Genomic DNA, 12,337 nt, shown 5'->3' on the forward strand with positions numbered 1-12,337 from the left:
AATTTTAATTTGATAATTTACTTAATTGACAGCATGAGAACATTTCCTTTGAAGACAGAAGTACTTCGTTGAAAGTTGTAAGTTCCAACATTCTTTAACTATTTTCTCTGAGGCACTTATTAAGTGATATTTTTATGTTTTCGTGAACTTAACTGGGATAGCACTGTTTGATCGCACAAGCAGCTTGGAGAATATTTAATAGAAGCTAAATTCAGCAGTGAATCATTGAATTCAAGCAAGGAAATACAAATAGCTAATTGAGGTCTGGGAAATAATAGTCACAATTGTGCAGAATGTTGAAAAGCAGTTGTTTTAATTAAGAGTTACAGTTCTCAAATTTATCTTTTCCAACATTATGAAAAGTTCTAACTGGTAGCAATAACTTGTCTTTATTAAAGAGATTTTGTGGCTCTGCTTTATGAATCTGTCGGTGAAGGATGTATTTACTGGTGCTGCATGTGTGCTCTGTAGGTGCAATATAAGGTTTTCTCAACTCCCCAAGATGCAAGGTTGCATATGGAAGCTGTAATTGATCTCTGAACTGGGAGCAGAAAAGAAATATTTTCTTATCTTCAGTGACAGCATTATAAAGTGTGTGGATAAAGGATAAAAATAATTTAAGCTTGGCTGTGATAATCTCTCAGCTTTCCAGCTTTTGTCTTTACTGATGATTTGATTTATTATTGCCACATGTGTTAGTATACAGTGAAAAGTATTGTTTCTTGCGTGCTATACAGACAAAACATACCGTTCATAGAGAAGAAAACGAGAGAGTGCAGAATGTAATGTTACAGTCATAGCTGGGGTATAGAGAAAAATCAACTTATTGTAAGGTAAGTCCATTCAAAAGTCTGACAACAGCAGGGAAGAAGCTGTTCTTAAGTCGGTTGGTACGGGACTTCAGACTTTTGTATCTTTTTCCCAAAGGAAGAAGGTAGAAGAGAGAATGTCCGGGGTGCTTGGGGTCCTTAATTATATTGGCTGCTTTGCCGAGGCAGCGGGAAGTGTAGACAGAGTCAATGGATGGGAGGCTGATTTGAGTGATGGATTGGACTATATTCATCACCTTTTGTAGTTCCTTGTGGTCTTGGGCAGAGCAGGAGCCACACCAAGCTGTGATACTACCAGAAAGAATGTTTTCTATGGTGCATCTGTAAAAGTTGATGAGAGTCATAGCTGACATGCCAAATTTCCTTAATCTTCTGAGAAAGTAGAGGTATTGGTGGGCTTTCTTAACTGTAGTGTTGGCATGGGGGGACCAGGATAAGTTATTGGTGATCTGGACACCTACAAAATTGAAGCTCTCGACCCTTTCTACTTCATCCCCATTGATGTAGATAGGGGCATGTTCTCCTTTACGCTTCCTGAAGTCGATGACAATCTCCTTCGTTTTGTTGACATTGAGGGAGAGATTATTGTCATCGCACCAGTTCACCAGATTCTCTATCTCATTCCTGTACTCTGTCTCGTCATTGTTTGAGATCCGACCACTACAGTGTCGTCAGCAAACTTGAAAATCGAATTGGAGGGGAATTTGGCCACATTGTCATAGGTGTATAAGGAGTATAGTCAGGGGCTGAGAATACAGCCTTGTGTCTTAATCTCGATGAGCTGCATCTTTGCTTCTACCCTCATTACCTCCTCTACTGCCCAAAGTTCAGGGATTGAAAAACCTCTGCTTTTGCTTAGTATTTTTACTTTGTTTCCAACTATAGGATTTTTTATGGTACCCAGAAGTAAATAACTCCATGAAGAATTGTTTTAAAGCTTGGACTGAGGTTTGTATCAACTTATTTTCTAATATTGGAAACATATGGGATAATTGCCAAATTCAAATATGATCAAGAGAGTTAATTATTATGGAAAATATGCAAATAGATTCCAGAAGATTGCTGAAAAGAGACATGTCACCAAAGCTTTTTGACTTGCACTCATTAGGTCAAATATAAGAATGCCCAATTTCAAACAATCGCAACAATTTCAATCACAAGAAAAAAATGATGCTGATTGGATGGCAAGTCAATTCTGACTGACTTGATGTATTGCCTTGGAGAAAGCAACACACAATTACACAGTTTCTGCATACACCCTTTGATGATGAACACCTCTTCTGTTATCCAGGTTGGTAGGACTGTACCAGGACTGGTAGGGCGGCACGGTAGCACAGTGGTTAGCACTGCTGCTTCACAGCTCCAGGGTCCCAGGTTCGATTCCCGGCTCGGGTCACTGTCTGTGTGGAGTTTGCACATTCTCCTCGTGTCTGCGTGGGTTTCCTCCGGGTGCTCCGGTTTCCTCCCACAGTCCAAAGATGTGCGGGTTAGGTTGATTGGCCAGGTTAAAAATTGCCCCTTAGAGTCCTGAGATGCGTAGGTTAGAGGGATTAGTGGGTAAATATGTGGGGGTAGGGCCTGGGTGGGATTGTGGTCGGTGCAGACTCGATGGGCCGAATGGCCTCCTTCTGCACTGTAGGGTTTCTATGATTTCTATGATTACTCGCCTGCCGACATTCTTATCAGTTGAGTTATTGCCAGAGAATAAAGGTATCTTTTCCCACCTCTGCATCATTATTTCCAGTACCCCCAAGGATCTATCCTTGGACCCTCTCCTGTTTCTCATCATCATACTGTCTGTTTGACATGGTAGATGTTGTGAAACTTTACCTCTAGCTAGGCATCTAAAGCTAGTGCAACTATTTAGCACTGAGATGAGGAAAAATTTCTTCATTTGAGGTTTGTGAATCTTCGCAATTCTCCAACACAAAAAACTGCAGATGTTCAGTCATTGAATATATTTAAGGCTATTCCGAGGGATTCAGGGATACTAGGATCAGTGAAGCCGTGGTGTTCTGTTGGGGTGGCTCGGTATCTGCGACATTGTCTGGAAGGTTGAATATAAATGGCGATCCCGAGAAATACCAGAAGGAGAGGTTGAAATTCTGGAGGTGGATCTTTGTGAAGACATCTGGGGAAAAAAGTATCTTTGAAAGAAGATTTCAAGTTATGTTCTTCGAGAGTGGATATTGGAAACCCTCAAGTGGAAGACAGAATTCTACTGAGACCGGTTGGCTTACAATGTGACACGCACCTGGGGGGAGTTGATCTGTAGAAGCTGTTTTAAGAACATAAGAAATAGGAGCAGGAGTAGGCCATCTAGCCCCTCGAGCCTGCCCCGCCATTCAATAAGATCATGGCTGATCTGAAGTGGATCAGTTCCACTTACCTGCCTGATCCCTATAACCCCTAATTCCCTTACCGATCAGGAATCCATCTATCCGTGATTTAAACATATTCAACGAGGCAGCCTCCACCACTTCAGTGGTCAGAGAATTCCAGAGATTCACCACCCTCTGAGAGAAGAAGTTCCTCCTCAACTCTGTCCTAAACTGACCCCCCTTTATTTTGAGGCTGTGCCCTCTAGTTCTAGTTTCCTTTCTAAGTGGAAAGAATCTCTCCATCTCTACCCTATCCAGCCCCTTCATTATCTTATAGGTCTCTATAAGATCCCCCCTCAGCCTTCTAAATTCCAACGAGTACAAACCCAATCTGCTCAGTCTCTCCTCATAATCAACACTCCTCATCTCTGGTATCAACCTGGTGAACCTTCTCTGCACTCCCTCCAAGGCCAATATATCCTTCCGCAAATAAGGGGACCAATACTGCACACAGTATTCCAGCTGCGGCCTCACCAATGCCCTGTACAGATGCAGCAAGACATCTCTGCTTTTATATTCTATCCCCCTTGCGATATAGAAACATAGAAACATAGAAAACTACAGCACAAAACAGGCCCTTCGGCCCCACAAGTTGTGCCGAACATATCCCTACCTTTTAGGCCTACCTATAACCCTCCATCCTATTAAGTCCCATGTACTCATCCAGGAGTCTCTTAAAAGACCCTATTGAGTTTGCCTCCACCACCACTGACGGCAGCCGATTCCACTCGCCCACCACCCTCTGTGTGAAAACCTTCCCCCTAACATTCCCCCTGTACCTACCCCCCAGCACCTTAAACCTGTGTCCTCTCGTAGCAGCCATTTCCACCCTGGGAAAAAGCCTCTGAGAGTCCACCCGATCTATGCCTCTCAACATCTTATATACCTCTATTAGGTCTCCTCTCATCCTACGTCTCTCCAAGGAGAAAAGACTGAGCTCCCTCAGCCTATCCTCATAAGGCATGCCACTCAATCCAGGCAACGTCCTTGTAATCTCCTCTGCACCCTTTCAATCTTTTCCACATCCTTCCTGTAATGAGGTGACCAGAACTGAGCACAGTACTCCAAGTGGGGTCTGACGAGGGTCTTATGTAGCTGCATCATTATCCCCGGACTCCTAAACTCAATCCCTCGATTGATAAAGGCCAGCACACCATACGCCTTCTTAACTACCTCCTCCACCTGCGGGGCCGATTTTAGAGTCCTATGGACCCGGACCCCAAGGTCCTTCTGATCCTCTACCGTACTAAGAGTCTTTCCCTTTATATTGTACTCCTTCGTCCCATTCGACCTGCCAAAATGGACCACGACGCATTTATCTGGGTTGAAGTCCATTTGCCACTTCTCCGCCCAGTCTTGCATCCTATCTATGTCCCTCTGTAACTTCTGACATCCCTCCAGACTATCCACAACCCCACCAACCTTCGTGTCGTCAGCAAACTTACCAACCCATCCCTCCACTTCCTCATCCAGGTCATTTATGAAAATGACAAACAGCAAGGGTCCCAGAACAGATCCCTGGGGCACACCACTGGTGACTGACATATAGGCCAACATCCCATTTGCCTTCTTGATCACCTGTTGCACCTGCAGACTGGGTTTTTGCGTCTCATGCACAAGGACCCCCAGGTCCCTCTGCACAGCAGCATGTTGTAATTTCTTTCCATTTAGATAATAATCCAATTTGCTATTACTTCTTCCAAAGTGAATAACCTCGCATTTGTTAACGTTATACTCCATCTGCCAGATCCTCGCCCACTCACTCAGCCTGTCCAAATCTCTCTGCAGACCTTCTACGCCCTCCACACGAGTCACTTTTCCATTTATCTTTGTGTCGTCTGCAAACTTTGTTACCCTACACTCAGTCCCCTCCTCCAGATCGTCGATATAAATGGTAAATAGTTGAGGCCCCAGTACCGATCCCTGCGGCACGCCACTAGTCACCATCCGCCAACCAGAAAAGCACCCATTTATTCCGACTCTCTGCTTCCTGTCGGATAGCCAATCCCCAATCCACGCTAACACCCTACCCCCAACTCCGTGTGACCCAATCTTCTTCAGCAACCTTTTGTGAGGCACCTTATCAAACGCCTTTTGGAAATCCAAAAACACCGCATCCACCGGTTCCCCTCTGTCAACCGCACTAGTCACATCTTCATAAAAATCTAACAAGTTCGTCAAGCACGACTCTCCCCTCATGAATCCATGCTGCGTCTGCTTAATCGAACCATTCTTATCCAGATGGCCTGCTATTTCTTCTTTAATGATGGATTCCAGCATTTTCCCAACTACAGACGTTAAGCTAACCGGCCTGTAGTTACCCACCTTTTGTCTATTTCCTTTTTTAAACAGCGGCGTAACATTAGCCGTTTTCCAATCCGCCGGCATTACCCCAGAATCCAATGAATTTTGATAAATAACCACGAACGCATCCGCTATTACCTCTGACATTTCTTTCAGTACCCTGGGATGCATTCCATCCGGGCCTGGGGCCTTGTCCACCTTCAGTCCCGTTAGTCTACCAAGCACTGCCTCCCTGGTAACATTAATTGTATCGAGTACCTCTCCTCCTACCAACCCTCTATCGTCAATATTCGGTAAACTATTTGTGTCTTCCACCATGAAGACCGACACAAAAAACTTATTTAAAGTTTCAGCCATTTCCTCATTTCCCACTATTAAATCCCCCCTCTCATCCTCCAAGGGTCCAACATTCACTCTTGCCACTCTATTCCTTTTTATATATTTGTAAAAGCTTTTACTATCATTTTTTATATTTAGAGCTAGCCTAGCTTCATAACCTATCTTTCCTTTCTCTATTGCTTTCTCAGTCGTTCTTTGTTGTTTCTTTAAAGTTTTCCCAATCTTCCGATTCTCCACTATTTTTGGCCACTCTGTACGCATCGGTCTTTAATTTAATACTCTCCTTAATTTCCTTCGTTATCCACGGCTGGTTATCCCTTTTCTTACAACCCTTCTTTATCACCGGAATGTATTGTTTCTGAGTACTGAAAAGGATCTCCTTAAAAATCCTCCACTGTTCCTCAGCTGCCCTACCTACCAGCCTGCTCTCCCAGTCCACCTTAGCCAATTTAGCCCTCATCCTATCGTACTTCCCTCTGTTCAAACAGAGGACAGTGGTATGGGACCCTACTTTCTCCTCTTCCATTTGTATCAGAAATTCAACCATATTGTGATCACTTGACCCAAGAGGGTCCTTCACAAGAACATCCTTAATTCTACCTACCTCGTTACACATTACCAGATCTAAGATAACTCGTTCCCTCGTCGGTTCTGTAACATACTGTTCAAGATAACTATCCCGACAGCATTTTGAGTGGCATCTATCATTTTGTTTGAGTGTGGAGTGTCAAACCACATTTTGCCAATGGTTTACATAGACTGGACTGTATACTGACTGAAAACATTAGAGTTTAAGATTGATTTTGTAACTTGCGTTCTCCTTTATAAATCAGTATATATCTGTAAATGTATAGCTGGAGTGAAGGAGAAATGTATTGTAGTTCATCTTTTCTTGTTTAATAAATGTTTTATTGTTTTGTTAAAAGTTCATCAGTCCTGTGATTCTGTTTAGTATCTAAACAAAACTTACAAGTTACATCTATCAAGCCAGGTTCCACTCAGGGATCTGACTTGTTCAGCAGTAACATCAACTGGGATCATGATACTACACCTCTGCCATTCAGGGTGCACTTGCCAACCAATCAGCACTCTCTTCTCATACAGTATAAAGTTGTTGGGGGCGATTCGCCCAGCCCGCTATACTGCTTTTGTTGTGCTGCGGGCTGGGAGACTCTAGTGAAGGCCATTTCATGGGTTCCCCGCTGGGCACCACGGCTTCCACATATCTTTGGCAGCCCGATTTCCAGTGCCATCAGCGCTGCATCGATTTCCGGTGCAGAGCTGCATAATTTATTTAAATGTCAATTTGAATACACTTTTAATATCATTAATGGGCCCGGGACTAAAATCTCCGGGCCCGCTAGCCTTCGGGCCAGCAATTGGGCCATGACGGGGGTCGCACAGCTGGCGATGCAGGGGTCGCGGGGCTGGCCAGCAATCGGGAAGCCAGCAGACAGGGCCACTGTGCATGCGCTAGTCTCGGCGCTGACAGATCGGCGCATGCGCGGTGGCCCATTCAGCACTATGCTGCTAGCCTCTCCAGCAGGAATAGGCCCCATCCACTGATTTTGAGTGATTCACACTAGTGCATTCTGCAGTGCACAGAATGTGGGAGATTCATTTTGGGAGAATCGCCCCTGTTGTTTCCCCTGACATTGGCATTTTGCAACTATCATATGAGTGCAAGACAAAATTCTTCGACAAACTGTCTTTCAGCAATATTTGGTTCTGTACCATCTCAAGTTGATACACTGACATGGACCTGCTGGGTCAAATGCCTTTTCTATGCTCTAAATACCATAAAATACCTACTATTTTTGTTACGTCTTGTAGTAGGACATAGAACTGTAGAAAAATTGTGGTGCAGAAATAGGCCATTCAGTCAATCATATCTGCACCAGCTAAAAAAAGAAACTAGCTGCTCATTTTAATCCCATTTTCCATTGACAAATTGAAATAAAAGGAAAACCAATAACCTTGAAAATTAAGGTTACCAGTTAAGTATGTCCAAACCAGTGTTGTACATTTGAAAATGGTGTCAGTATTACCAATTCTTACTAGGATTTGAAAATTTTGAACTGCATTATTTATATATATATATATATATATATAAGCAGCAACAACGGAGGAAATGCAAAATCTGAATGTTTTGAAGTTTGGTTATGCAAGTAAAAACTCGATACATATTTACAAAATCCCCACTCCTAATTTATAGAGTTATAAATTATAACTTTGGCCCAACTTATCCAAGCTGCCCAGTTTTTACCACTAAGCTCGTCCCAATTGCCCGCATTTGGCCCATATCCCTCTATAGCCATCTTACCCATGTAACTGTCTAAACGCTTTTTAAAAGAAAAAATTGTACCCACCTCTATTACTGTCTCTGGCAGCTTGTTCCAGACACTTACCACTCTGAGTGAAAAAAATTGTGTCTCTGGACCCTTTTGTATCTCTCCCCTCTCACCTTAAACCTATGCCCTCAGCTAATCATTAGACTCTTGTTGCTTGTACTCAGTCATTTGCTCATGTATTGGCTGTTGGAAACACAAGACCGATTATCTTAACATTTCCTATGTGCCAACAAATTAAGTTCTACCTAGCTGTACTCCATTATATCAATATGCAAAAAAGTGAAAAGGATGTTGGTCCCTTTTATTTTCTTTAGCTACCTTCTCCGAGTTAATTAGCATTTTTAAGAAGATGAAATCATGTTTCTCAGTGTTTCCATTATCGTCATTGCTTCCGTGTATAGCTATGTACTAAGAACCTTCTTTACAGTCTTAATATCACAATAATTTTCCTATCTTGTACTGACAGCATGAATACCTGTTTACATGACTACAGAAATTTAACTATTGTTTTTTCTTACAGGGTGCCCAACTAAAACCCCATCTTATTGTGGTGGGTGCTGCTACGGTAATTTAGTTTTCTTCAAATTGGGTCATTGAATATTTAGCAGATTTGTTGCATTTTGCAATGCAGCACTAATATGTTTGTTTGTTTACAGTGGTCAATTAAGATACATAATGGGAGTATGGAAGCCCTCACCCAGTATAAAATCAATCTTACATCAATTACACCTCTTCTGGAGAAGTTAGCAGAAACTAATGACATATATTGGGTTCTTCAAGGTAAACCCATCCATTTCGATGTTTTGTTAGAGTATAAACTTTGGATGTTCTATGTTATCTTAAATTTTAACTTGACTTGTAAAGGTAACTTATTTTTTATTTCTCTTAGATCCAGTATATGAGGATTTGCTGAGTGAGAACAGGAAGATGATCACTAATCAGAGGATTGCTTTATACAATGATGTGACTTTGAGCATTTTGAACAGCAGTACCAGAAATATGGCAAGCAAGGTCAAGATCCTCAGGGCTTCCAAATTAGTTGCAGAAGAAACCATTGCAGGATCCTTGGATGGCTTGCATTTACCTGAAACCACTAGAGACATTGTAGGTATCTGATAACAATAAATATAAAAGCATTCCAGTTTCATTACTACTTGCAATGATGAAAACACAGTATATGATTCTAGTGTTGGTTCCTCCTCCATGCACCAAAAGGTGGAAAATCTAATGGGTAAATGCTGAGTAGAATTCAATTTTGAAGAAATAGGTGTGTATTTTTTGTATATGGCTACACAGAATCTATTGCCAGTTTGTCTCAATTTTGTAACTTTAATATACTTAGATAAGTGCAGGTGTATGCGAAGCAAGCTAAGGTAGGTATAATAGTTTAGATTTCTTATGGAATAGATATTTAATCTAAATAAAAAGGAAATTGCTCAAAATATCCTCTTGAAATACAAATGGGGGCCAATGACCCAAATGGAAAAGAGACTGGCGAGTTTTGTATTCCATCTGGTGTTACCTACTGGGTCTGATGAATGGTCAGAGGGATCTGAAGGATTAACTGTTTCACTCTCCACAGATGCTGTCAGACCTGCTGGCATTGCTAGCTTCTAATCCCGCCCTGATTAAATCAGAATTAGGCTAGTTAGGGTGAGGTATCAAATATATTAGGGACTGACCTTCTTCTGGGGTTAAAATTCTGCTCATTGAATTTATCGCATGTAAATGCACTTCGATTTTTAAGGAAGTGTAAACTCTTGAACACATTTTTTTAGGATGGTATCAGATGGAATTGATTTTATGTTTACACTGCATAGGATATATGGCACAGATACAGGCAATTTGGACCAATCAGTTCATACCAATGTTTATGCTCCACTCGAGCATCCTCGCATCTTTTTTCATCTAAATTTATTTTCACAACTCCCTTCTAACTCAAAGCTTGGCCAGTTTCTTCTTAAATACATTTATGCTATTCACTTCAACCGCTCCCAGTGATAGCAAGTTCCACATTGTCACCACTCTTAAGGTGAAGAAGTTTCTTCTTTGAATCCCCTATTTGATTTCTTAATGACTTACCTTGTATTGGTGGCCTCTAGTTATGCTCTTCCCCACAGGTGAAAACATTCTCTTCATAGCCACTTTATCAAAACCTCTATCAAAGGCTCTATTGGGTCACACCTCAGCCTTTTTACAAGAGAAAAGACACACACATCTTTCCTGATATGTGTACACCTATGTGTTTCTGTCCATCATCCTTACAAATCTTACATGCACCTTTTCTAGTGCCTCTACAGTTTTTATAATAATATGATGACTAGAACTTCATGGAGTATTCTAAATGTGGTCTAGCCAAGGTTTGAACCAGATTTGGCATAATTTTCCTACTTTTAATTCTATCTAGAAATTAAGCCCCGTGTTTGTATTTTTTAATGGCCTTGCTAACCTGTGATACAATATTTAGTAATTCATATATTTGTACACTTGAAACATCTTTGTTTTTCTATTTCACCATATTTTACACCTTTCCGATAACTGATCTCACTATTCTTAAAGCAAGTTGAACTACTTCATATTTATCTTGTTTAACTTCATTTTCCAATTATTTTCCCATTCTGCAAATTTGCCCTCCTGTAATTTCTTGCCATCCTCCTCAGTATTGGTGTTATCTGAAAATTCTAAATTATGCTTTTGATTCCAAAGTCGAAATCATTAATGTAAATTGTGAGCAGCAGTGGTCGCAACACTGATCCTTGGGGACTTTCCATGTCTGCCACTCTGAATAACTATCCTTCACTCTTCTGTATTCTGTTTTGAAGTCGGCTAACAATCCATTCTGCCAATTGTCCCATGACTCCACATTCTCTGACATTATTCATTTAGTGTATGTTGTAAACATGAAGCTTGTAAGATTATGTTTGGGACTGTCTCATTAGGGTAAAATGGAAGAATGAAGTGGTGACATGTGGTCTGTTCTGGTTTCTGCTCGGCAATAAGCTTGGGAAGCTTTTTAAAAGTTCCCTTACTCAGAAGAAGGTGTGAGATCGTCACACCTTAAAACGATGACTGGGTCAGACATACTGACAGTTGGTAGACTGTTAATCTCCAAGTCCCAGGGAAGTGTTAAGAATATCAGCTTTTGTAAACTGTTATACTTTAAACTATCTGTTTAATTCCAAAATAGAATGGAGTTAGAGATTTGGAACAGAGCTAATAAGATCTCTTCTTGGAAACAAAGTCACATTACCATAGAGATGGACTTGAGAGGGAAGCAGGCCATTAAGAGTCTTTGTAGCAAAAACAAAAATTGCTAGAAAATCTCAGCAGGTCTGACAGTATCTGTGGAGAGAGAACAGAGCCAACGTTTCGAGTCTGGATGACTCTTCGTCAGTATTTAAGGCTAACCTGACAGCACGTACATCATAACTGTTGGACAGCACTAGCATCTGCAGGAGCTCCTCAACCTGTCCTTCTTCCCCCACTACTTGGTTCCCTATCAGCAATATATTTCCTTTCCTTAACCTACATTCCTCTGCAGTGTGACTGTATTCTGAGTAAAACTGTCCAGAAACTCCTTCCTTCTACCGTGGGCGGCACGGTAGCACAGTGGTTAGCACTGCTGCTTCACAGCTCCAGGGACCTGGGTTCGATTCCCGGCTTGGGTCACTGTCTGTGTGGAGTTTGCACATTCTCCTCGTGTCTGCGTGGGTTTCCTCCAGGTGCTCCGGTTTCCTCCCACAGTCCAAAGATGTGCGGATTAGGTTGATTGGCCATGCTAAAATTGCCCCTTAGTGTCCTGGGATGCGTAGATTAGAGGGGTTAGCAGGTAAAATATGTAGGGATATGGGGCAGGGCCTGGGTGGGATTGTGGTCGGTGCAGACTCGATGGGCCGAATGGCCTCTTTCTGTACTGTAGGGTTTCTATGATGATTTCTATGTGTAAGATTTTCTCCAATCTCTGTTTGTTCCTCAGCTCATCCTTCCCTAAACTGTACATTTTATTGGGTCTTTTATTTGCATACTACCCAAACTATAGGGTGTTGATAGTGGTAGCGAGACATCTTTCAAGCGTGCAGCTATGGATTTAAATTCCTGAATAAAGCACTCCAATTCAGTGTCTCTGAGCTAG

The 12,337-nt window shown here is 41.8% G+C and overlaps 1 protein-coding gene across 1 annotated transcript in view; it reads left to right on the plus strand.

Annotated features, from left to right (window-relative positions):
• casd1 (CAS1 domain sialic acid O acetyltransferase 1) overlaps nucleotides 1-12,337 on the plus strand; it is a 64,311-nt gene that overhangs the window by 28,751 nt on the left and 23,223 nt on the right. The window contains exons 4-8 of the mRNA XM_078237892.1: nucleotides 33-77; nucleotides 1,716-1,778; nucleotides 8,726-8,770; nucleotides 8,862-8,985; nucleotides 9,095-9,309. Of these exons, the coding sequence (XP_078094018.1) occupies nucleotides 33-77; nucleotides 1,716-1,778; nucleotides 8,726-8,770; nucleotides 8,862-8,985; nucleotides 9,095-9,309 (492 nt within the window). The remainder of the gene's footprint in view (nucleotides 1-32; nucleotides 78-1,715; nucleotides 1,779-8,725; nucleotides 8,771-8,861; nucleotides 8,986-9,094; nucleotides 9,310-12,337) is intronic.

Source organism: Mustelus asterias, chromosome 2 (genome assembly GCF_964213995.1).
Source record: "Mustelus asterias chromosome 2, sMusAst1.hap1.1, whole genome shotgun sequence".
Taxonomy (NCBI): domain Eukaryota; kingdom Metazoa; phylum Chordata; class Chondrichthyes; order Carcharhiniformes; family Triakidae; genus Mustelus; species Mustelus asterias.